A 22,746-nucleotide genomic window follows, 5' to 3' on the forward strand; every position below is an offset into this window, starting at 1 on the left:
TCTTGTCACAAGTGCGAGGGTAGTCACCCGGCTGATCATATCAAATGTATTGGTGAATATACAAAAAGATACCCAAACTCCGGTATATGCTTTTCCTTCTCTTGACGGGTTTAATGGAACTGTCCCTCGGTATTACCCTCGCCCATACTCTTGCTGCTCGAACTTCCACTCTGGATAGCACCCAGGATGCCATCAATATAACTTGCGCCACTCCACTTCTGATGCGTCAAAACATCACACTTCAAGTCCTTCTCGCGACGCTGAACAATATCAACATACGCCTTCATACCGTCCTTCTTGAATTCGCGCGACAGCTCGGTTGTGATGGTTGCGTTGGAGTGCAGACCCGCTAGCGAAATGAGCTGCAGCACGAAACCCTCTTTCGCAATGTCCCAGATGAATGACTTGAGGGTTTCATCTGTGAAACCATGGGCCATCCAGTTGAATGAGGGGGAGAGGTTGTACACGAGACCCTTGCCGGGATAAACCTCGCGGACGGCACGGCCTAGCTTGGATGCTACTTGGACGTTGGGGTCACCTGTCTCGACCCAAAGGAGATCTGCGTAGGGACCGAATGCGAGAGCGCGCTTGGTAGCCGCTTGCATACCGGCGCGGTAGTGGTAGAATCCTTCGCGGGTGCGGGGGACGTCCCAGTTGAAGTAGACAGGTTCCTTGGTATACTTGTTTGCGAGACCGCGACGACGTGAGATGCCCATGTCACGGTCCTTGTCTGTCTCGGCAAGGTACTCGTCAATCTTAGATTGCTCAACACCCTCCTTTTTCATGTGTGCGACAGCAGCTTCGTCAAAAGTGATGAGCTTGGTATTCTTGACCCATTGAGCCTCGAAAGCGTCAATTTCAGCACCCACTGCACCCTTGGCTTCCATAGCTTGAATGGTTTCAGCCAAAGGCTCAATTGAGGAGTCTGCGACACCGAGAATGAACTCGTGGTCGCGCACGTCAATGGCAGATGACAGAAGCTTGCCAGACTCGGAGTCTGTTCGGGCAATAACAAGATTCTCGCAACCCATGACATCCCACTGGAAGCGCGTGGCGACAAGACGGTTGATGTGCTCTCCGATAGGAACGAGGACCTTTCCGGCGAGATGACCACACTTCTTTCCACCGTGAAGCTGATCCTCGAAGTGAACAGCAGCAGCACCATTCTCAGCAAACAGCTTAGCGAGCTTGAGAACAGCCGACAAACCACCGTGACCAGTATCACCGTCCGCGATGATGGGTCGGAGGTAGTCAGTGTATGGTGTCTTTACGCGCTCTTCAGCAGTCATCTTGCGACGAAGATCCCATTGCTTTCGGTCGTGCATGTTCTGCGCCTTGGCCAGGCGCTGAACCTGGTTGGGGACAGTATTGTATGGGTAGTCGCCGAAGTCGGGGGAGACCTCGTTGGTAGAGGTGAGGAGAGAGGAGCATGCCCAGCCCGAGATGTAGAGGACTTCTTGGTGAGGGGCTTGCTGGGTCATTTGGACGGGGTCAATTGCGCCCACTGCAAAGTGTTAGCCGGGTATCGGGTATATCGGAAGAGAAATTGTGAGACGTACTCGTATGGATGGGTTCACCCTTGGCCTCCCGCTCACGGATCAGATTGAAGAGCTTCTGAGCCATGACAGAACTGGGATATTGAACCTTTTGCGTTCCACGCTTGGAAGCAACATCCTCAGCACTATACGGACGCTTGATGCCAACAAACCTAGGCGAAGCCCACCAAGATTCGATTTCGTGGACGGTGGCCTCGTATAGTCTGTCCTCAGCCTCGCCAGGCTTTTGCGACTCTGGTAGAAGCTGGAAAGCGTCGGCAGGTTGTGTCGCGTGGGTGCTGAGGGACGACATCTTTGCGACGGATGTGGAAGATATGGCTCGGATGGCGAGAAGAGGTGCGCAGCTCCGGGGCCTGGAAGCAGCTGAGATTAAGCGCTGGGGAGCTTTCGTGGATAATCTGCGCAACATTTTGAAGGATGTTTGTTTGAGGATGAAGAGGAGAGAATGTGGTGGTGGTGAAGTAGACAGAACTAGGGTGGAGTGGATTGGTGGTGGATGAATAATTAAGTCCAACACCGGATATTGATCTGCAGACCGTGATAGCTCCAAACAGCCAAGACTGGATGCAACTGTCGACAATGATAATAAGTACTATTATTACCGGTTTCAAATAACCAGAGATGAGGTATATAAAAATTAAATAGTTCTTTAGCAGATATATATCTAGATATCTTGTAGGTAGTTGGTCAACACCACAAAGGACATCTCTTAACTAACTCGATGACCGACTTGGGCTTCGGTAACCGAGCAATAGATATTGGTTTCTCCTCACATACATTATAGTGTTTTACAATAGCTGACAAAAACAATGTGTGAGTTGGGGGTTGTACTCGACGTCTTCATGTCAGCAAAGCCTTGGTTATAGAGAAGCATTGCCGAAGGAATTGGCCAATGATAGAGGTTGTACGGTAAACACTGGTGTCTCTGATTGGTCCAGATTGCTTGTTCGAGCCGTGGTAATGTTGTCGGTTCATGGCGGGTTTCCTCGGTTGTCGCCGACATAACCGTAGAGGAGATGTGTGTCTTTGGTAACTGGTAGGGACATAGTTGGTATTTGAGACTCAATCAATATGTCGTTTAGCGATAGCTGCATCCAGTAATATTATAATTATTATAGCTTCTCTTTGTTGTCTTGCAGTATTCTCTCATCTCTGGCTGTGTCTTCTCCGCACTATACTACATCATTCACCCCGCTTGACAAAATAAATCAAGCAGACTAGAAGCTAGAGCTCTTGTTGTCACCCCCGCTCCCCCGGTTGTTACCCCAGATTACTCGGGACCCCCACCTGCCGCTTCTACTCGTTTACAGCAGGGAAGCCGCGGCCCAGCTGCCCATTATCTTACTCGACTTTCCTTTATTTGTCTGTCTTTTGTGATTCTTTTTCTTGTTCTATTCCTCTCTATACTCTTCTCACATATTCACAATGGCTCTCAACTTGACGACTTCTCGACGGGCTTTGGGCTCGCTCAAGGTATGTGACTTACATGTGATGCTCTACAATAAACTCACACTTTGCCAAACAGCCCCTCACTCGTGCCGCTTTTGTGGGAGCTCGTGGTTATGCTACTGCTGAGCCTGACCTCAAGGCCACTCTCCGCGAGGCCATTCCCGCCAAGCGAGAGCTCCTCAAGAAGGTCAAGGCTCATTCTAACAAGGTTCTTGGAGAAGTCAAGGTTGAGAACACTCTTGGTGGTATGCGAGGTCTCAAGGCCATGGTCTGGGAGGGCTCAGTCCTAGATGCCAATGAGGGTATCCGATTCCACGGCAGAACTATCAAGGACTGCCAAAAGGAGCTTCCCAAGGGAAAGACTGGAACAGAGATGCTTCCCGAGGCTATGTTCTGGCTGCTCCTCACTGGTCAGGTTCCCTCAGTCAACCAGGTCCGCGGTTTCTCACGCGAGCTCGCTGAGAAGGCTCAGATCCCCGAGTTTGTCTCCAAGATGCTCGATGACTTCCCCAAGGACCTTCACCCCATGACCCAATTCGCCATGGCCGTTTCTGCTCTCAACTACGAGTCCAAGTTCGCCAAGGCCTATGAGCAAGGTCTTAACAAGGCTGACTACTGGGAGCCTACCTTTGACGACTGTATTTCCCTTCTGGCCAAGCTTCCTACCATTGCTGCCAAGATTTACCAGAACTCTTACCGCGGTGGTGGTGCTTTGCCCGCCGAGGTCGATCTTGAGCAGGATTGGTCTTACAACTTTGCTGCCATGTTGGGCAAGGGTGGCAAGGAGAATGAGAACTTCCAGGATCTCCTCCGTCTTTACCTTGCTCTTCACGGTGACCACGAGGGTGGTAACGTCTCTGCTCACGCCACTCATCTGGTCGGCAGTGCTCTGTCCGATCCTTTCCTGTCTTATAGTGCTGGTCTCCAGGGTCTCGCTGGTCCTCTCCACGGGTAAGTACTTGTCACTCTACACGATAATCAGAACTAACACATCTCTAGTCTTGCCGCTCAGGAGGTCCTTCGATGGATCATCCAGATGAAGGAGTCCATTCCTGCCAACTATACCGAGCAGGATGTCAACGACTACCTCTGGTCTACCCTCAACTCGGGTCGTGTCGTCCCCGGCTACGGTCACGCCGTTCTCCGAAAGCCCGATCCCCGATTCGAAGCTCTCATGGACTACGCCGCTGCTCGTCCCGAGATTGCCAACGACCCCGTCTTCCAGCTTGTCCAGAAGAACAGCCGAATCGCGCCCGAGGTTCTTAAGAAGCACGGCAAGACCAAGAACCCCTACCCCAACGTCGACAGCAGCTCTGGTGTTCTATTCCACCACTACGGCTTCCACGAGACTCTTTACTACACTGCCACCTTTGGTGTGTCGCGTGGTCTCGGTCCTCTTGCCCAATTGATCTGGGACCGTGCTCTGGGTCTGCCTATTGAGCGCCCCAAGAGCATCAACCTCGAGGGCATTCTTAAGCAGGTTGAGGGTCAATAAAAGACAAAGATACCCAGTTCAAAAGTTGTAACGAGTGATCAGCAAGGTTTATTTGGAGTATATAGTATTATGATATAGCCTGCCATGATTGACGATTTGCTTTGAGTAGACAATTTATACATTGATCAAAATGGTTTCTCTTTACATCTAACGCTTCTGTCTATTCTATGCTTTGCTTCAATTCTTCATAAACTTAGAACATCTCTACAACTCCTTCTCCAAATGATCAAAGTACAAATCGTCCCTCAGAGCCTTTCCATTGTAAAGCTCAGCATAAGGAAATGGGCTCTTCTCGCCAGTACGAGCATACCCTCTCCTCATATACCAAGCAATCAACTCTTCTCTCGTCCAAATAACAGTCATGGTCATAATTTTAGTTCCCCACTCCTTCTTAGCATGCTCCTCAGCTTTTTGGAGAACTTGTCTTCCAATTCCACCAGCCTGCAATTTCGGCGACACAGCGAAGAGTCCAAAATACGCACGCTCATCACTCTTTCTCACAATCTCACAGCATGCTACGAGACCGGAAGTAGCATTGCTTTCGGATCCTGATTCGGGTGTCGATGTTCCTGTGGATTCGGGCGTGGAACGAAATGCTAGAAGAACGAGGCCATTGGGTTCCGTGATTTTGGCTTCGAGTGCAGAAGGGGATATGCGCTCGTCGGCGAGGAGGTCTGCTTCTGTTGTCCAGCCTGCGCGGGATTCAGGACCGCGGTAGGCGGAGACGATGAGGCTGAGGAGAGAGGGGATGTCGAGTGTTGTTGCGGGACGGAAAGTGAGAGACATGGTGGTTATTTTGAGATGGTTGTCTTGTAAGTGAGTGGTGTTTTTGAGTGAGTGAGAGACTTTGTCTCAATTGAGTTCTGTTCTTTGATGCGATTGATCGTTCTTGAGATGAGTAACTTGAGTGAAGAAGAACCAAAGATGAAAGAGAAGCCAGCCTTGCTTCATAGAAAAGAAAAAGAAGAAAGGATCATGCCAGATTCGTTCAACTTATTCTTATTGAGGTATTCGAAACTCCGATGTAGGAGAATTCCACTGCCAAGTCAAGATTTGCCATTGAAAAAAGGTGTCATCGTATAGATTTAACAGAATAGGTTAGTCTAGCAGGCCCACGAATTTCCTGTTTTGTTAATTTTAAACGATGATGCTGGAAGATTGTTTAGCTTCTCTGATTTATAAGTCGCGTCAACTCATAATTGAAGTGAAATGCCAAAATATACATGTTTCTAGAACGCTGTCATCTCAAAGGCGCGCATAAGTCCAGGTATTACTTCTCAATTCAACGCCAGGCCTGCTATCCCCCATATTCTTGTCTAGGTTGGTATCTCAAACAGTACGTGTGTATGTATAAACTTGGACCTATGCAAAGATAAAAAAACAAAGGTCCGTAATGGTATTGGTATATTTGCCTGCTGCCATGCCATGTCATGCCATCCACCTCTTCTAGCAACTCACTCAAAATGCGCAATTAAATCGAGAGTGCGGGTACAAAAAAATGTATAAGAAATACTGATATATGTATAGAAAAAAGAAACCACACAGTAACAAGAGAAAGAAAAAAGGAGAAAAAGATTCTTTGCTATTTCACGACACACACCCTTCTAAGGAGCAGCTTGGGCTGGTACCTTGGAGTACTTGGCTGCGCTGTACTCAAAGCCCTGGTTTGCTGTGTCCTCACCCTGCTTGTACGACATGAGATCTTCATTCTCAGCGGCTGCCTTCTTGGCTTCGGATGCACCAGCGGCGCGCTGGCGCCAGAAGTAGAAGCCCAAAGCTCCGATACCGATGGCTGCGGCGCCGATGCCGCCGGCGTAGATGCCTGTCTTTGCGCCTGTGGGGAGAGCTGCCCATTTCTCGCCTGAGGACTTTTCGGGTTCCTTGTGGAGGTTCTCGTAGGCGGTTGAGTTGCCCCTGATGTTTGTTAGTGATGAATTGAGATGAGAGAAAAGGATTGACTTACTTGACAATTTCGATGGATTCCCAGCTGCCGGTCTTGTCGCCATAGACGTACTCCTTTCCAGTGCTGTAGTCTTCAACTGTGACGTCCTTGACGTGCATAGAGTAAGGACCCTTTTCGTAATCGGTGTCTGTAGTTTTGTTAGTACATCTCATCTAAACTGTTGTTGATCAACTTACCACCACCAGCCCATTGGCGGGTTCCCTCGGGCATTCTAGGATCACCAGCAGCCCAGATACCAATGGAAAGTCTCATGGGTGTTTGGGGGTAGCTATCCATATCATCCTTGGCAATAACCTTTCGCACATTCTCTCCGTTAATGTACCAGTTAAGCTCCTCCTTTGTCCATGTCGTCGTGTAGTTGACATACTCCTCCTGCATACCACCCTCAACAAAGTGCCATCCCGCCTTTGTGAAATCCTCCACACCCTTTCCGTAGTAGTTTGTTGAAGCATGGGTATCATTTGCGCCGAGAATCTCCCAGTCTACTTCATCGAGGTCATCGCTCAGCCACATCATGGAGCTGATGATACCCTGGCCAGGAGCGGACTTCATGTGCAGCTCTGTACGGCCAAAGAAGAAGTAAAAGTTGGTGCGCAGAGTAGGTGAGTCGCCTTGCTTTGCGACAGTGAAGGTGGCGCCGAGCTCCTTGTCGTAGGTTACGCGGCCGACGTGGTTATCCCAGAAGTCGCTTGAAGGCGTGTCGTTGAAGCTCCAGGTGTATTCCGTTCCCCAGGCTGGGTTGGGGGCACAGTCGGTCTCGTTGAGAGGGTTGCAGTCGGAAGTTGTTTGAGCGACGGCGAGGCCAAAAAAGGCAGCAGCCGGAAGGATATAGCGTGAAAGCATCTTGACTGTTGTTTTGTGTGATGACTTCTTTCTTCTTTCTAGTATCTATTTTATATGAGAAAATAGATAATTCGAAAATTGAACAGGAAAAACAGAAATGCGACGATTGAATTGATAGTTGTCGCGATCAAGGAGTGACTGGGCGATATGAAACGAATGAAACACCCAAGGATCGAGAGTAGACAAAAAAGGAAAAAGAGAGGAAAAAAGGGAAAAAAGACAAAACTTTATTCCTTTGCTGATCAAAGATGAGGAGAATGAACAGAGAAAGAAAAGAAAAGGAAAGGAAAGAGAAGGAATAAAATGAAACGGCAAAACGATATTAGTTAGGAAAAGGAGAGTGCCGAGAGACCCCCCATATCCACTCCCAAGCCAAGGCCAAGCATTAATACCCAGGCATTTCAGGGGAGAGAGAGAGGTCATCGCCAAGTCTATGAGTCGTCTTTAGATTGTGTATCTTGACCACTAATAATGCATTGAATTGATCAAGTTGTTTAATTATCTTTTCTTCTTTTGTTTCTATTCCAAACATACTCTTCTTCTACATACAAATACGATCCCTTGAATTAATTGCTACCAGGGAAAAGAGTCTACAGCGGGTCAGACTATACCAGGGGTAAACAATGGTCAACTTCTCTTGAGACGCGCCAAGGAAGCTTAGGCTGGGCGCGGGAGGGGCTTAACATACAAAAGATATTTCGCTTAGAGTTGATCCGATGGAAATTAGAACCGGGGGTTGGGTCAGCGGGATTGATGAATCTGACTGTTATCTGCCTGTAGTTACTTGCGATTGTCTACTGAAATTGTTTGTTGCTAATTCTGTCCATGGAAATGAAACCCTGGAGATAAGTTGGTCGGCACTAGTGGCAAGTAGATCGACAGGGGGAAAAGGAAGCTATTGGGCGCTTGTGAAATGCAAGATCCAGTAGATTGTCAGATTGCATTATTATTGAATAGAGACGAAAGTCAACATGTATTGATTCATTGGGGTAGGTATTATTTCAGCTGGATACCAGAAGTTTCATATACATTAATGCTTATCCTTGTTCTGTACATCTCTGCGATTAAGTTCTGCTAGTCGAAACACTTTATGAGGAGAGATAAGCAAGAAAATGGAGACATGGACAATTCATAAAAACAAAACCCTGTGCTATAATATCTAGAGCCAAGCACAGCCACGCTTAGCCTAGCCTTGGGCTAGGAGCTGGGCCCTCTTGTTCTTGGTTCCCTGAACAATCTCGTCCTCATTGTAGATCTCTAGTACACTGGCATGGTTACTAATGGCCTGCGCCCACTTGTAAAAGTTTGGGGTTTCTTTTTCGAGGCGCGATGAGAGATTGGTCGGTAGGAGGCCGTGCTTGGAGAGGGACAGTGCTCGAATGACGAACGGGGCAGTGAGGACCTGTCGACAAGTTAATTAATTGATGTTGATAGTAAAAGTTAAAGCACGCACCTCGGCAAAGGTGAGCTTATCGCTACCACCAAAGAATGGAGCAGCGTTCTTGAGAAGAGGTTCAACCTCTTTGACGATACCAGCTATAGCATCATCAACGGCACTCTTGACCTCTTCATCCGTCTTTCCACGATAGATAGCCCTGCTGAGATGGCCCTGGACCTTGCTAGAGTAGGCATCAGCAAAGAAACTGATCCTGGCTCTGATCAACGCCCCATCACGGTCCGAGGACGCAGGGAGTAGAGTCTTGCTTTGGGTAGGATATGCGTCGACGAGAAACTGTGCGACGATGGCTGATTCAGTGATTGTCTCGCCGTTGTGGATAATCGTCGGGACAAGACCGCGAGGGTTGATCTTGAGATACTCTGGCGAACGTGGAGTGTCGAGGTCGATGATTTGTTCCTTGAAGGGGAGGCCTAGTTCTGTGAGGGTGATGTGTGCCCTGTGCGCGACTTGGAGTCAAACTATTAGCTACGCCGTACAGAGACCGACAAGGTACCTGGACAAATTGCCAAGTCACCGCTGATATAACATTGGCTGGTTTATATATAGAAGGGGTAATTATATACGTACAAGGGCATCTGTGGTTGGTGTAGAGGATGATGTCTGATTGTGGTTGAGAGCCCATCTTGGCAGCGGTAAGAGTGTTGAAGTGACGAGAACCCCGACTTTGTAGAAATCTAGAGCGGATAAGAAAGAGAGCCATCTTCATACTAAGGTAGGTAGGTACCCTATATACATTGGCAGCGGATAACAGCATTATTAATTCACTTGCAGTAGCATTATTAATTCGCTGAGCACGTCTTTGATCGCATCATCCGTCCATTCCGTATGTTCGGCTTTGTGTAACCCCCGAGGCGCGAGAATGGTTGCGTCATTCTAAACGCCATTGTGTTACTGAAAACATCATCAATGAGTGTCTAGACAGATAGTAATGTTAAGTGAGGCTCTTGATGATACTTATTTTTAGATTATTTCCGAAATGAGTAGTCTTTAAATTGGGAAATTGTCTCTGCTAAGCTTCTGACGTGAGACGGGAAATGGGAACTGTGCCGCGCTAATATGCTCTAGGGTGGGTTGAATTGAATGACCTAAGACATCGACGATGACTTTTACAGACTTGTATCTATTGCTGAGGGGATCAAGACAGTGTTCAATTCTATTAATTAATTGTTGAGGGTTATTCAAGTCTAGATATCTAATAGTAAAGCCCAAGGTTCTAGTCTCGCTGGACAAGAGTAGAGGTAGGTATGGTTTACTTGATGAGCAGGCACACACAATGTACCTACTAAGCTCAGAACGTAACAGCATAGGTGTACTGCCTTCCTTTTGTCTTTGTCCACCTATAACAAACAAACAAGAGTGAACGCAGAACCACCATTTCCATTACAATAACCACAATCCAGACATCGATAGGCATCAGTGTCATCATTATCTCCTCCGCAACTCGACGCCATCTCTTTGTTTCGCACAAGCACAACGTCGACCAGCGAGGACTACCCTGTCACTCCAAGAAGATGTAGCCTCCGACTAGAAATCGCTTCTTCGAGGATGTCCTGAAGGTTACCAGAGCCTTAATACATTTATATATACAGCAAATCTAAAAAGTGCACTCGCAATCTTCGACAGCGATAACAAAGAACGACACCAATACCTCGTTGAAGATCTGCAACAAAAGCACTATAATCCATCAGCTTCACATCCGAAACCTCAACATGTGCTGCCAACATCAACTGCTTTGCGTCGAGACCTTCGGGTTCTTACCCATCCTTCAATCGAACCACTCTCGATTAAAAAGTTTAGCACGGGGCAAAAGGGAAGAAGATGGCCACCAAGAGACTCAAAGAAAAATAAATAGGGCAAAGGAAAGCAGCCAAAACAGAATTCATCGCTCAGTCTAATCAATCTGGTGAGAAACCGCTGTTACGATTATCAGCGGAACCAAAACCCATTGCTAACGCGCCGATCAAGATGATACGTCTGCGCAAGCACCATTAGAACGTCTGCAGCACCGAGTCACTGGACAGCTTTTTTCGTCTCTGGCGGACGTATGGTCCCTTCCGAAGGTTGACACATGTACGGCAAGATTACGGTCTTCCGAGCGCTTGAAGCTGACGGCTGTCCTGGCAGTGCCAGTGACCGACAGCTAATGAAGCAAACACTGCCAAACACTGCTTGACGCCAGTTACTTGAGAGCAATCTTAAAAAAGCGATAGAGTCCTAGGCAACCAAGAATTTCACTCGGCATAAACATTATTGGCATTGCAGCGCGAGTTCTCTCTCCAACACCTCCATCACTCCTCAACATCACCACCTTTTCTTGACTACCATTTTGTGTACACCCGTTCTTGACACCCATTCTTGAAAGAGTCTATTTGATACAGAAGAGTACAGCTGCATATTATTTACTCCTTCGTCATCCCTCTCGCCCGCCATGGCGTCGCAAGATCGCGGCGGGGGACTTGGAGGTCCAGCTCAGAACTACCGAACCAAGCCTTGTCATCACTTCAAAAAAGGCAACTGCCATTATGGAAACAGATGTCAATTTCTACACGAAACACTCTCTGATCTCGACAGCCAAATGATCATTCCAGCTCCCATCGCCACAACAGATCCGCGCAAGCGGTACATGGCGTGGAAAGGCATGGTTCGTAAACCACCTCCCAGTTTCCAAACCACATCAGGCGCAAAGGAATGTCGCAAGTTCTGGAAAAGAGCTCTCGAACTTTTGGAAGAAGATAATTCCGAACAGCACCAAGATGTTGCTCGTGATCTCGCCAACGATGATTATCATGGCCTACAATTTATCGTCGACACTGCGGAGCATGGTTCTTCTGACGCCAGGGAGAACCTGCCCACGTCCTACGTCTTTCTACAGGTCATCGCTCACAAAAGCCTGATGGACTCGCTATCTATCGAGGCAAACGTTGGAACCATCTTCACAGTGTTCTCTGGCATGAATGGAGAACGAGGCATTGGTCTCTTCAGTGCCATGTGCGAACAAGCTCTTGAGAGCACTGAGCTGTTTTCTGAACTACTTGGAACACCCACTCAGGCCGCACTCCGTGTATTGATCGTGGCGCTGTCGCAGCTTCTAAACAAGGTACCTCGGACACAGTTCTGCGACGAACTACCTGATCTCATGGAACAAATGGACAAACTCATTGTTATGATCGCCGAGGACGCTCCCTCGAAAGAATTCGACGAGGTTTCGACTAAGTTTAGAATGGTAAAGAGATTGGTGAATGCTGCTCAAGAGCGTCTTGCTACAAGTGAGGACACCGACAACCCAAGGAACCTCAAAGCTATCGCGTCAACATTTCCCAAAGAATTGGAAATTCCTGGAGGCAGACACGACAATGACTTTGCCGATATCTCCAAGATTGCCATCTTGCCGACATACGATGAAGTAACTAGTGAGCAGGCAGAATACCTACCGTCTACCAACTTTACGGAACCTCATGTGCTAGGCGACCCTTTACAGCGACACATCGATTCCATGTTTCGACTAGTCCGACATGATATCCTCGGTCCTGTCAAAGACATCCTGCGCGACCTTCTCCAATCCGATGACCTGTTGAATGGACGTCTCTCAAATCCTGATCCGCAAGCACAAATTTACGTGGAATCACGTATTGAGGACCTTGTCAGCAGCAAGAAGCATGGCACTGAAGCTGTACTATCTTTTGAACCACCTCGCCACATGCTTGAAAAGACACAGGAACAGCAAAAGGTATGGTGGAAGGCATCCTCTCGCCTAGGCCAAGGTACTTTGGTGTGTTTTGTTTCCCCAACACCTGGTAGCACGAGTCTGCTTTTCTTTCAGGTCACTTGTAAAAGCACCAGCCGTAGCTACCTCGAGGAGAATGAAGAGCGAACCAGCAACATTGCTCCATTGAATGGCTTACCCAGCATCACCGTCAAACTTGCGAATCACAGCCGAGATGATTTGCTTTTGCTGGCCAAACTGTACACGACCAAGGCGCTGGGTGTACTTGTCGATTTCAACGGTGTGATTCCCGACACTCTTGTTCCCATCCTCCGAAATCTTCAAACTATCAAACGCGAGAACCAGGTAGCGTTCCAACAATGGATTCTTCCCAGTGCAGCTGAAGACCGGAGCGTCACGACACCAGCGTACGCACGCAGGCTTGATTTTACCTTTTCCTTGAGAACCATCACCAAAGACAAAGCGATTGATCTTGCTCTCGACCCAGAGCTTCCGGAGAACCTAGATATTGAAGAGTTGGAGCGTGCGACGGGCTCAGACCAAGGACAATGTCATGGTTTGATCGGTGCGCTTACTCGTGAGTACGCGCTCATACAGGGTCCTCCTGGAACGGGAAAGTCGTACCTCGGTGTACAACTACTCAGAGTTCTTTTGGCTGCGAAGCAGAAAGCACACCTGGGCCCCATTGTCATTATGTAAGTTCTTGACCTGCGTTTGCGATGTTTTGTTCACTTTGGATGCTGACTGGGAATATAGCTGCTACACCAACCATGCCCTCGATCAATTTCTCAAACATCTCCTCGAAGTCGGCATCACTCGCATCATTCGAATTGGTGGTCGTAGCGTCGCTCCAGAGCTCGCTGGATTAAACCTTCGAGTGGTCAGTCAAGACACAGCCAAGACGGTTACCGAGCGCATGAATCTCGCCGCGTCATTTCGCCAAATTGAGATGAGTTCGGTCACTGCATCAGACGCCGCGGCACATCTCCGCTTTGCGCGCAACGAACGCAATTGGCAGTTTCTCAAGGAGTTCCTACATGAGGAGAACCCCGGGATTTATGAGCAATTTGACAAAAGCGATGATGCTTTTACTGTGGTTGGGGGCGACCCTCTGGGAACCTGGCTTGGCTCACAGAATCAGAGAAACTTCGAAGAGACACCAGATACCGATCTGGAAGTACTAGAAATGAAGGCCGAAAGGGACATCCACAGCCTCGCCACTTAGGAACGGCGTGCTTTGGTGAACGACTGGATGCGACGACATCAAGAGGAGCAGACCGATGTTCTTTTTGAGGCTATGGACGACTGCGAAGAACAGCAGAAGAATATCCGACGAATCCACGATAGCGTCAGCATACGAACTATCAATCCAGCTGATGTGGTTGGGTTGACTACCACAGCACTTGCTGGTCGTATCGACATGCTCAGAGGTTTGAAGCCAAAGATCGTCATTTGCGAAGAGGCAGGCGAGTTGAAAGAGGTAGATATTATTTCTGCTCTGATGCCTGGGCTTGAGCATCTGATCCAGATTGGAGATCACCAACAACTACGACCTCAAATCAACAACTTCGATCTGAGTCTCGAGTCGACGTCTGGTCAGAAATGGCAATTGGATCGCAGTCAGTTTGAGAGACGAGCAGAGGGTGAACCAGGTCTTGAACCATCGCCACTAACACAGCTCAACGTCCAAAGAAGAATGAGACCAGAGGTTTCTCAACTGATTCGTGGAGTTTATCCGAACTTGATAGACCACGAAAGTGTGTTGAAGGCACCAAATGTGGTTGGTATGCTTGACAATGTGTTTTGGTTGGACCATAGCCACCCACAAGATGTCGGAGGAGACGGTACCAGGGTGAAATCTCACAGCAACCGGTGGGAGACCAACATGGCAACAGCCCTTATCCGTCACATTGTCCGACAAGGCAAGTACAAAGCCGAAGACATTGCGCTACTAACACCCTACATGGGCCAACTTCAACAACTCCGGACTGCTCTCAGCCGCGACTTTGAGATTTGCCTCGGTGATCTTGATCGCGAACAACTTGCCCATGAAGAATTTGAGGATGAGTCGAGCTCTAAGAAGTCCGTTGAAAAGAAGAGGTTGCTACAGACAATCAGACTTGCGACAGTCGATAACTTCCAAGGTGAAGAGGCAAAGATCATTGTCGTGTCACTGGTGCGCAGTAACCCTCAGCGCCAAGTCGGGTTCCTTCGAACAGAGAACCGCATCAACGTTCTGCTTAGTCGTGCTAAGCATGGTATGTACCTGATTGGCAATGCGGCGACCTATCTCAATGTCCCCATGTGGGCAGACGTCCACGAGATTCTTGAAAAGAGCGATTCTGTTGGGACGAGGCTCAGGCTTTGTTGTCCTCGTCACCCAGAGACACCCATCGTCTGCTCAGAGCCGGAAGACTTCTCCATCAAAAGTCCCGAAGGAGGGTGTACTCTGCTTTGCTCTCGAAGATTGGAGCCATGCGGCCACAAATGCCAGGCGACGTGTCACTCAGAGGCTATGCACGACGCCTTTACTTGTACACGATCTTGTCCTCGCATTCGAACGACTTGCACACATCAATGTCCTAAACTTTGTGGAGAGTCATGTGGTCCTTGTCTTGTCAGGGTTTATTGTATTGAGCTTCCGTGTGGCCATCTAGCAGAAACTATGGCCTGTTATGAGGCCCAGGGCCTGGAAGCGTTCAAGTGTACTGCTCCAGTGGAAAGGACCATTCCTCGCTGTGGACACAGCGTGACTCTCGAATGTCATCAGGTTGGCAACACCGTTTTGCCTCAATGCAGACAGCCTTGCACTCATATTCTTCCATGCGGCCATGGGTGTTCTGGGACTTGCTCGGGCTGTCAAGGTGGTGTTCATCCCAAGTGCGACAAACTTTGCGATCGCTCGTACAGCACTTGCAACCATCGCTGTAGCCAAGAATGCCATGATGGGGAAGCTTGTGGCAGTTGCAAGCAGCCTTGTGAGGTAAGCTTAAAGACCTGTACAAGACAGCGATCAGTATTGCTAATAATGTTTAATAACAGGTTCAATGCCCTCACTCGACATGCAACTCAATCTGCAACAAACCATGCGCTCCATGCATCGAGCCCTGTACATGGTCATGTCCTCACCAGGGAGCTTGTACTTTACCTTGCTCTGCACCTTGCGACAGACTTCCTTGCAACAAACGATGCGACAAGAAGTTGCGATGTGGTCACCAATGCCCAAGCTTTTGCGGAGAAGTTTGTCCTGTCGGCTACTGCCAAGTATGCAATCGATCAAAGAAGAATTCTCGGGTTGATCTTCTGGAGTTTCGAACATATTCAGAGATTGACTTGGATGAAACTCCCATTGTTGTTCTCGGATGTGGTCATTTCTTCACAAGTGAGACTCTGGATGGTCTCGTTGGTCTTGGTGAGGTCTACCACATGGACAACTTTGGCAACTTTACCGGATTGAAGAATATCTCTGGCTCGCTTGCTCAAAAGACGCCTTGCTGTCCTGACTGCAAGAGATCTATTCGTCAATTCGCGACACGGCGTTACAACAGAGTTATCAATCGAGCAATCATGGATGAAATCTGCAAGCGCTTTCTCATCAAGGGACAAGCTGCTCTGGACAAACTCAACCACAAGCTGGTAAAGCTCGAAACTGCACTTGCGGCATCTCGTAGGTCTACTTCTCTGGGCCCTCACCACACAGCCACTACTTTCTTCAGAGAGCGACACGCTGGTATAAAGGGTCTCGAAAAGGCAGGAGTGAATCTTCAAGAGGTCATGAGTGAAGAGAATCAGCCGGCCAAGAAGCTGATCAATGCGATTGCAACATCCCAACCTATGACTGCTGATGGTTCCTCTTCTATTAACCAATTGATGGAAGCTCTGAAGCTCTCGCACTCTGCGCCCGATGAACAGTTGCTTCTCGGTGCACGCTTGGTAGTCTTGGAAGCTCAGCAGATACAACTGATGGATGCGTTTATGGTATCCAAGTCAAAGGGCAAGAAACTCCACGAGAATGCCCTTGATCTACCATCCACGGAGAAATGGTTCAAGGCTTGCAAGGAATTGATGGACGAAGCAGAGGATGCGAAACTATCTCGGATTTATATCGCGGCTACTCTCGCGTACGCAAAGATCGCAAGAGCGTCTGTTTGGACTGCGAAACCATCGGGCGGAAACAATTCCGAGCACATTACGGAAGCTTCTGTGCTTCTCGAAGTCGCTCTAGTCGTTTGTTCCAACTTGAGTGATGATGTTGTTCTCAGGAAGAGAATCGAAGACATGATTGAACTCTACGAACCTCGTCGCGAACAGGTTACACCTGAAGAACTGGCGTCTATTCGATCAGCCATGGTTACTGGACCTCACGGCATGGCAACGCACTCTGGTCACTGGTATAATTGCGTCAACGGGCATCCTGTAAGTTTTGTTCCCACACTGTTACGTTGGTTTATTAATGTTATTTTAGTTTGCGATCGGAGAATGCGGTATGCCGATGGAGATGGCACAGTGTCCCGAGTGCGGAGCTGAAATCGGTGGTGCTTCGCATCGAGCGGTAGAGGGAGTGTCCAGAGTTGAGGAGATGGAGACTCCTGCGGATGAAGTACGATCTGAGGGAGGTGTTGAAGGACCTGTTGGTGGTCGGGGAGATGAAGGCTGTGTCGTGAGCTGAATGTTTCTTGAGTCTATCACGGTTGGTGAAAGTGATAGAGATTTGGCACACATCTGGATACAAAATTTCAGGATGGCTGAAAAACATCTTGGTCGTTTTGTATTCATGTTAGACAGTGTCCAGCTGGATTGAGATAAAACTGGTCAACGTCACAATGGGTGGCTTAATATGTAGAAGTTCTTGTACTTGGACATCGATATTCTCATTTGGTGATATTACTTGCAAGTGAATTTTGATGGTTTAAATGTAAACTGGTATTGTAAAATATAAACTGCTTAAACTAAAAACGCTTCTTAACAACTCCATCGTATACTCGTGCTTTTCATATCATACAGTCATGTTGCAGTAACAAAACGCCAATACTGAACTTCGTTTATGTAAGATCGTGTTTAGTATCCATGGCCTGCATCACTGTTAGTCGTCAATCATCAAAGTCAGGATCAAAAACACTTACGTCCAAGGCTTCGTCCCATCTTGGACATCTCCTTAGCCTGAGTCTGCTTCATCTTAGCCCGTCTCGAATCCTCCTTGGCCTCAACCTCAAGCCTCTTAACATGCTCCCTCGCATCACGCACACTAAGTCTAGCCTCTTCAAGAGCACGATCGGCTTCGCGCTCAGCCATCTCGGCGCTTCTTACACGCTCTCTGGCTTCGAGAACGGCGGGATCATGCTCATTGCGGTTTCCGCCAAACTTGGACAGAAATCCACCGCCTGTGCTGCGACGACGGCTGGGTGAGCGAGATGAAGAAGAAGAGTGACGGTCGTAGGATGAGGCGGAACCGCGAGAGTGACGGTTGTGACGAGAGGATGTGCTGGCTCGGGTGGGTGTTGGTTCGGTGTGTTTGGAGCTGGAGAAGAGACCGTGTTTACGGGGGGGTTCTTCCCTGATGGGCTCTGGGGAGGGTTCACGACGACCAAAGAGAGGCATGATTGTTGTTATTGTAGAAGTAATAAGTGGTGTAAGTGGTAGTGAGTCTTTGTATGAGTACAAGTGGATAGATAGAATGCTTGTTTGATGGAGAATAGAAAGAAGCTTTTTATTAATCTGGGCGACTCTTGGCCTCTATTTAGAGAAATCCTACCCTTGACTTTTCAGACCCCTTGCGTTGATGATGGAAACCTGCTTTCTTTCTCAGAATAACTTCATCTTTACAGATAATATGTGACGTCAATTGATCCCTGCAGGAAAAAGGGTGTCAAGGGTCCAATTCTTGGCTGGACCAATCATAAAGAGGTTATGACACGGATGTCATCTTTTGTGACGCAGACAGTGGCGGTTTTAATACAGCATGTTTGTTTCAGTGATGAACCATTGGGTGATTAGAACTATGGGTGAGATCATGGCTAGGAAGATCATTTCTATGCCAAGATTATTAAGGAATGAAAAGACTATCACCGTTTGTTTAGACGGTTACACTACGCAACAGTTTTAACAAGACTAAGATCGCAGTGGATCAAGATCTACTGTCAAATCGAGAATTGACTTTTTAGTACATCAACGGGTACTAGACTGTTTAGTTGGTCACAATTCCCGAGGTAATACAATGCATCTCTTCGTAATACCCTTGGCCAAGCGTGGCTGTGCAACTTCCCCTCTCTCTTCTACAATCGTCATTGTTTCTTTTAGAATGTCTTTATCATTAAGAATGTATGTATAGAGAGGATGTGACAAAGTAAAAAATAAAGCAGTCAAACATGGAAAATGTCTCGTCAATTGTTTCGACCGATAAACACCCTTTCCCAGCAGTCTACTCCTCTTCCTGTCTTTTTTTGCACAATAGACTTTGTTTGTGGCAAAAGTCTAAACATGCTTAAAAAAAGCCGCGTAAAAAAAACACCGAAAAATGAAAAGACTCCCTATGTGCAAATATGCAGCACGATATATACAGTTGTTGAAAAAAGACGTCCTCAAAGAAGACGAGTGAGGTAAAAAATAAACGAAGCCGTATGTCGTTCAATCAGTAGGGGGCTTGGTCGGATGTTAGGCTCGTATTTTTCGATTAAAATGCTCGTATCGTATCGTAAAAAAAGGTTTCTTCTTCTTCTTTTTGTCTCAACACAAATTACATGACGGTGCACTTGCTCTCCTCGCGATCCTTCTTGACGCTGAGAGCAACACGCGCAGCCTCGGTAAAGGCCTCGTTGACGCCCCTGTTCTTCATGGCGGAGCATTCGAGGTATCGCTGGGCGCCTATGCGACGCGCCACCTCGAGACCCTGGTCGTAGTTGATCATTGGCTTCTTCTCCCGGGGTTCTGATTCGTTGGCTGCTGCGTTTTCGTCTTCTTCTCCTTGCTCGCGGAGGTCGCACTTGAGGGCTACGAGGACGAGTTTTGTGCCTGGGCAGTTGTCGGCGATTTCGCCTACCCATTTGGACTCTACGTTTTCGAGTGAGTCTTTGCTGTCGACTGAGTAGCAGAGCATAATGAGATCTGTGTCATCTGAAGAGAGAGTTAGTTGGAGGATGGCGCGTAGGAAGAGAGGGGTAAGTACCGTAGGAAAGGGATCGTAATCGGTCGAATTCTTCTTGGCCGGCTGTGTCCCAGAGAGAAAGTTCAATGTGAACATTGTCAACAAAGATATCTGCATCGTATGATTAGATTATGCGCTTGACGTAAAGGACTCGTGGCATCGTACCGTGAACGTAATTCTCGAAAACGGTAGGTTCGTAAACCGTTGGGAAGTAGCTATTAATCGCATTAGTGTCTCTCTGCGATATCCCCTTGACGAGATATCAAACGCACCCTCTGGTAAAGACGTTGAGTAATGATGTCTTTCCGCAAGCACCATCACCTAGTAGAACCAGCTTTCGCTGAACGGTCTTGGATCCTCCACAAAGAGCAGGCATTGTATCGAATCGTGTGATGTGTTTGTGATTTAATTAAAAAAAGAGAGAAGAAAAGGTCAAAAGAAGAGAGAAAAGTTGGCGTTGGGGGCGCAAAATGTCGCAAAGAAATAAGTTGAATCTCGGTTCGTGGAGATGCTAAATGCACCCTGTCCCTTATTATCGTCGGATCGGAAAAAGAGTTAAAAGTGGCGTGCGCGTGCGTGTCGATATCGGAGCGAGAAGAAAAGAAGAAAAGAAGGAGGGTGAAGTTTGGTTTGGCTTGCTTGTTTTTCAGAGGAGGTTCGTTGTTTTTGAGAATCGACAGGGCGAATTTGATGCGAAAAAAGAAGTGAGGCAATGAATGCAATGCGAAGAGAGAGAGAAGTTGAAAGTGGTAGGGATTAGCCCAGGGATAGGGAAATGAGAGGGAAAAAAAGAAGTGGAAAAGGGAATGGGACAGTGGACGGCGGGCTGAACTGACTGGGGGGAAGCCTTGAGTTGGTGGAGTCGATAGCGCTTGAACTGCTGTAGACTAGGACACTGCCATAAATAACCACACCAAATCAGTGACCAGTTTATTCTGTCTCTATTAAACAAGTCTCCCCTTTTTTCCCAACTTCTTCTTTGCAGTAGTGTCTATTTAATTGGTTCCACAGAGGGAAGAGGGGAAACTTCAAATTAAAGTAATGGATCTTGGCTTGCGGCGGCTAAGGAAAGTCAAGATTCGATAGATTCAAGCTTGATGATATAGATTTTACGTAGTGGCTTGAACAAAGGTGAGTCGTGGCTTTAATTGTTCCCTGTGACGTTGGAGTGCTAAACGCCAAGGGCAGATTAAGTATCTAATATGGGGGATATTGATTGGATGTCTTGTATGATTCAATCAAAACTCCCTTTTACACCGACATGATATACCTCCCTATTGATCCATCTATTACACGCATGCACTGACAATCGCAATCTCCATTGTGTTCGCACAAGTCAATATGGTCTGGGGGTTGCTCTGCGGGCGGGCATGAGGGATGAAAAGACTAAACCACTTTATGCCATTAGGGATTTACAGCCTAATACTGCCAACACTGTATAGTAAACAATCATTTTATATCCGCGATCAAGAATTCATAGTTGCAACTGTTTGATACTTCATTAATAAAGCAAACTAACCCTCTCAAACACCTAATCTTCGTCCTTTTGATATCCACGGCGTGCTCCACCACCCATGCGCTCCGCCAGTCCCTTTTGTCCAGCTTGCTGATGTAGTTTATTCACGAATCCACGATCACCTCCGCGCTCTCGAGCTTTATCGTCTGCTTCTCTAGCAGCTTTCTCTCGTGCTTCGAGTGTAGCGAGGCGCTCTTGGCGATCGACATCTAACTCGGTTGCTGCGGACTGCATCGCTGCTAGTTTGCGCTGGCGCTCTTCTTCCTTGGCTTTGTCGTCTTCTTGTGGGCGTCGGTCGCTGTAGCTTCTTCTTTGATATTGGCGGTTATTGTCTCGTGGTTCATCACGGCGGTTGTCTCGTGTATCATCGCGACGGTTGTCTCGTGGGCGCTCATCACGGCGCTCATCGCGATGTCGTCTATCGCGACTATCGCTATCACGTCCATGTCTGTCTCCGCTACTACGACTATCCCTGTCGCGTCTATCCCCATCATCTGAATCATCGCGTCTTCGTCGTGAATGTCTGTCCCTGCTATCATCCCTGCGTCGCCTGTGCCGATCCTCCCTTGAACCATCACGTCGACGTGGGCTTTGCGATCGCGAGTAAGACCGTCTTCTTCTGTGATGCCTATCCTCCCCATCTGCGCTTCGGCTGCGATGGCGGTGCCTTCTTCTGTGTCGGTCTTCCTTTCGTCGTGACTTGTCCTTCTTTTCCTCTTCTATACCTCTCGATGCGAGTAGCTGGCGGCGTCTAGCCGGGTCGTTCATCATGCTTTCAAAAGCAGCTTGTTCCTGCCGTTTCATAGCAAGCAAAGGGTCTTCGCGGATCTTAGAAGCTGTGTCGCGCGCGGTATTGGCGTTTTGCATCGCCATAAAGCTTTCGGTTCCTGCATCCTTCTCAAGCTTTTTGTGCTCCGTGCCTTTGATAAGGTTGTCGATGCGTCGCTTTCCAAGGAGGTATGCTTCGGTTTCTTCTGTCGTGCCGGTTTGCCCATCGTTGGGGCCTTGGTACATCCAATCTACCCGATCGACTTTCTTCCTGCCGCCCGCGGCCTCGAGCTGCCGTTGGACTTCCTCTTTTGCGCGTTCTTCCTTGATTTCTTCAATGCGTTGTTGTGTGCGTTTGCGTTCGGCGAGGGCCTTTTGTTCCTCATCCCAAACGCGCCGTTGATTGGTCTGGAGCCCGGGATGGAAGGACTTCTTCAAGTTGAGATCGCCGCCGCCCATTGTGATGTGATGTGATGGTGTTTGGTAGATAATCGAGTGGCGAGTGCTTCTGGCCCAAAAAAGTCTTATCAGCGCTTATCGGTTCTTATCTTTTATCGCTCACTTCCATGACTGACAACGATTTATATGCATTCGACCATCTAAACCAAGGTCTAATCTAAATTATCAAAAAGTAAATAAAGTTATTTTGTGTCTTAGGTAGCTAGTATTACGTTTTTTAGAGCCTTGATGTGAATTATCTGGTGGTATAGTGATTTTTTGTTAAAACTTGATACGATGCGTACCTACATATTCTTCACCAACCAACAGCTTAAGAACGTTTATGAGGGAACCTTGTCTCTTTCGTTCAGATCAGTAAGCTCCTCAGTGACCT

The 22,746-nt window shown here is 47.9% G+C and overlaps 9 protein-coding genes across 9 annotated transcripts; 2 read left to right on the top strand and 7 right to left on the bottom strand.

Annotated features, from left to right (window-relative positions):
- Nucleotides 1–110: 110 nt before the first annotated feature.
- On the bottom strand, nt 111–1,965 carry FSST1_002965 (methylisocitrate lyase ICL2; the record flags this gene model as incomplete). Its single annotated transcript, XM_083229001.1, has 2 exons — nt 111–1,504; nt 1,560–1,965. The coding sequence occupies 2 exons, from the start codon at nt 1,963–1,965 to the stop codon at nt 111–113; spliced, it is 1,800 nt and encodes a 599-aa protein (XP_083086395.1).
- Nucleotides 1,966–2,981: 1,016 nt separating this feature from the next.
- On the top strand, nt 2,982–4,500 carry FSST1_002966 (citrate synthase-like protein; the record flags this gene model as incomplete). Its single annotated transcript, XM_083229002.1, has 3 exons — nt 2,982–3,029; nt 3,082–3,956; nt 4,005–4,500. 3 exons carry the CDS (start codon nt 2,982–2,984, stop codon nt 4,498–4,500), a joined length of 1,419 nt encoding a protein of 472 aa, XP_083086396.1.
- Nucleotides 4,501–4,704: 204 nt separating this feature from the next.
- FSST1_002967 (acyl-CoA N-acyltransferase) lies at nt 4,705–5,286 on the bottom strand (the record flags this gene model as incomplete). The annotated part of the gene is made up of 1 exon (XM_083229003.1): nt 4,705–5,286. One exon carries the CDS (start codon nt 5,284–5,286, stop codon nt 4,705–4,707), a length of 582 nt encoding a protein of 193 aa, XP_083086397.1.
- Nucleotides 5,287–6,104: 818 nt separating this feature from the next.
- Nucleotides 6,105–7,306, bottom strand: FSST1_002968 (concanavalin A-like lectin/glucanase domain-containing protein; the record flags this gene model as incomplete). The annotated part of the gene is made up of 3 exons (XM_083229004.1): nt 6,105–6,414; nt 6,464–6,590; nt 6,640–7,306. 3 exons carry the CDS (start codon nt 7,304–7,306, stop codon nt 6,105–6,107), a joined length of 1,104 nt encoding a protein of 367 aa, XP_083086398.1.
- Nucleotides 7,307–8,492: 1,186 nt separating this feature from the next.
- On the bottom strand, nt 8,493–9,465 carry FSST1_002969 (thioredoxin-like protein; the record flags this gene model as incomplete). The annotated part of the gene is made up of 3 exons (XM_083223785.1): nt 8,493–8,708; nt 8,760–9,211; nt 9,333–9,465. 3 exons carry the CDS (start codon nt 9,463–9,465, stop codon nt 8,493–8,495), a joined length of 801 nt encoding a protein of 266 aa, XP_083086399.1.
- A 1,728-nt stretch (nt 9,466–11,193) lies between these two features.
- On the top strand, nt 11,194–17,158 carry FSST1_002970 (uncharacterized protein; the record flags this gene model as incomplete). Its single annotated transcript, XM_083229006.1, has 7 exons — nt 11,194–13,184; nt 13,246–13,666; nt 13,715–15,119; nt 15,289–15,472; nt 15,532–15,753; nt 15,873–16,905; nt 16,955–17,158. 7 exons carry the CDS (start codon nt 11,194–11,196, stop codon nt 17,156–17,158), a joined length of 5,460 nt encoding a protein of 1,819 aa, XP_083086400.1.
- Nucleotides 17,159–17,547: 389 nt separating this feature from the next.
- FSST1_002971 (uncharacterized protein) lies at nt 17,548–18,087 on the bottom strand (the record flags this gene model as incomplete). The annotated part of the gene is made up of 2 exons (XM_083229007.1): nt 17,548–17,561; nt 17,613–18,087. The coding sequence occupies 2 exons, from the start codon at nt 18,085–18,087 to the stop codon at nt 17,548–17,550; spliced, it is 489 nt and encodes a 162-aa protein (XP_083086401.1).
- Nucleotides 18,088–19,222: 1,135 nt separating this feature from the next.
- On the bottom strand, nt 19,223–20,006 carry FSST1_002972 (Rho family GTPase RHO3; the record flags this gene model as incomplete). The annotated part of the gene is made up of 4 exons (XM_083229008.1): nt 19,223–19,599; nt 19,652–19,741; nt 19,796–19,845; nt 19,903–20,006. The coding sequence occupies 4 exons, from the start codon at nt 20,004–20,006 to the stop codon at nt 19,223–19,225; spliced, it is 621 nt and encodes a 206-aa protein (XP_083086402.1).
- Nucleotides 20,007–21,161: 1,155 nt separating this feature from the next.
- Nucleotides 21,162–22,373, bottom strand: FSST1_002973 (U2-type spliceosomal complex subunit CWC25; the record flags this gene model as incomplete). Its single annotated transcript, XM_083229009.1, has 1 exon — nt 21,162–22,373. One exon carries the CDS (start codon nt 22,371–22,373, stop codon nt 21,162–21,164), a length of 1,212 nt encoding a protein of 403 aa, XP_083086403.1.
- Between the last annotated feature and the right edge of the window lie 373 nt (nt 22,374–22,746).

The sequence above is a fragment of the Fusarium sambucinum genome, chromosome I (genome assembly GCF_050947815.1).
Source record: "Fusarium sambucinum isolate potato_lamoka chromosome I, whole genome shotgun sequence".
Lineage (NCBI taxonomy): Eukaryota > Fungi > Ascomycota > Sordariomycetes > Hypocreales > Nectriaceae > Fusarium > Fusarium sambucinum.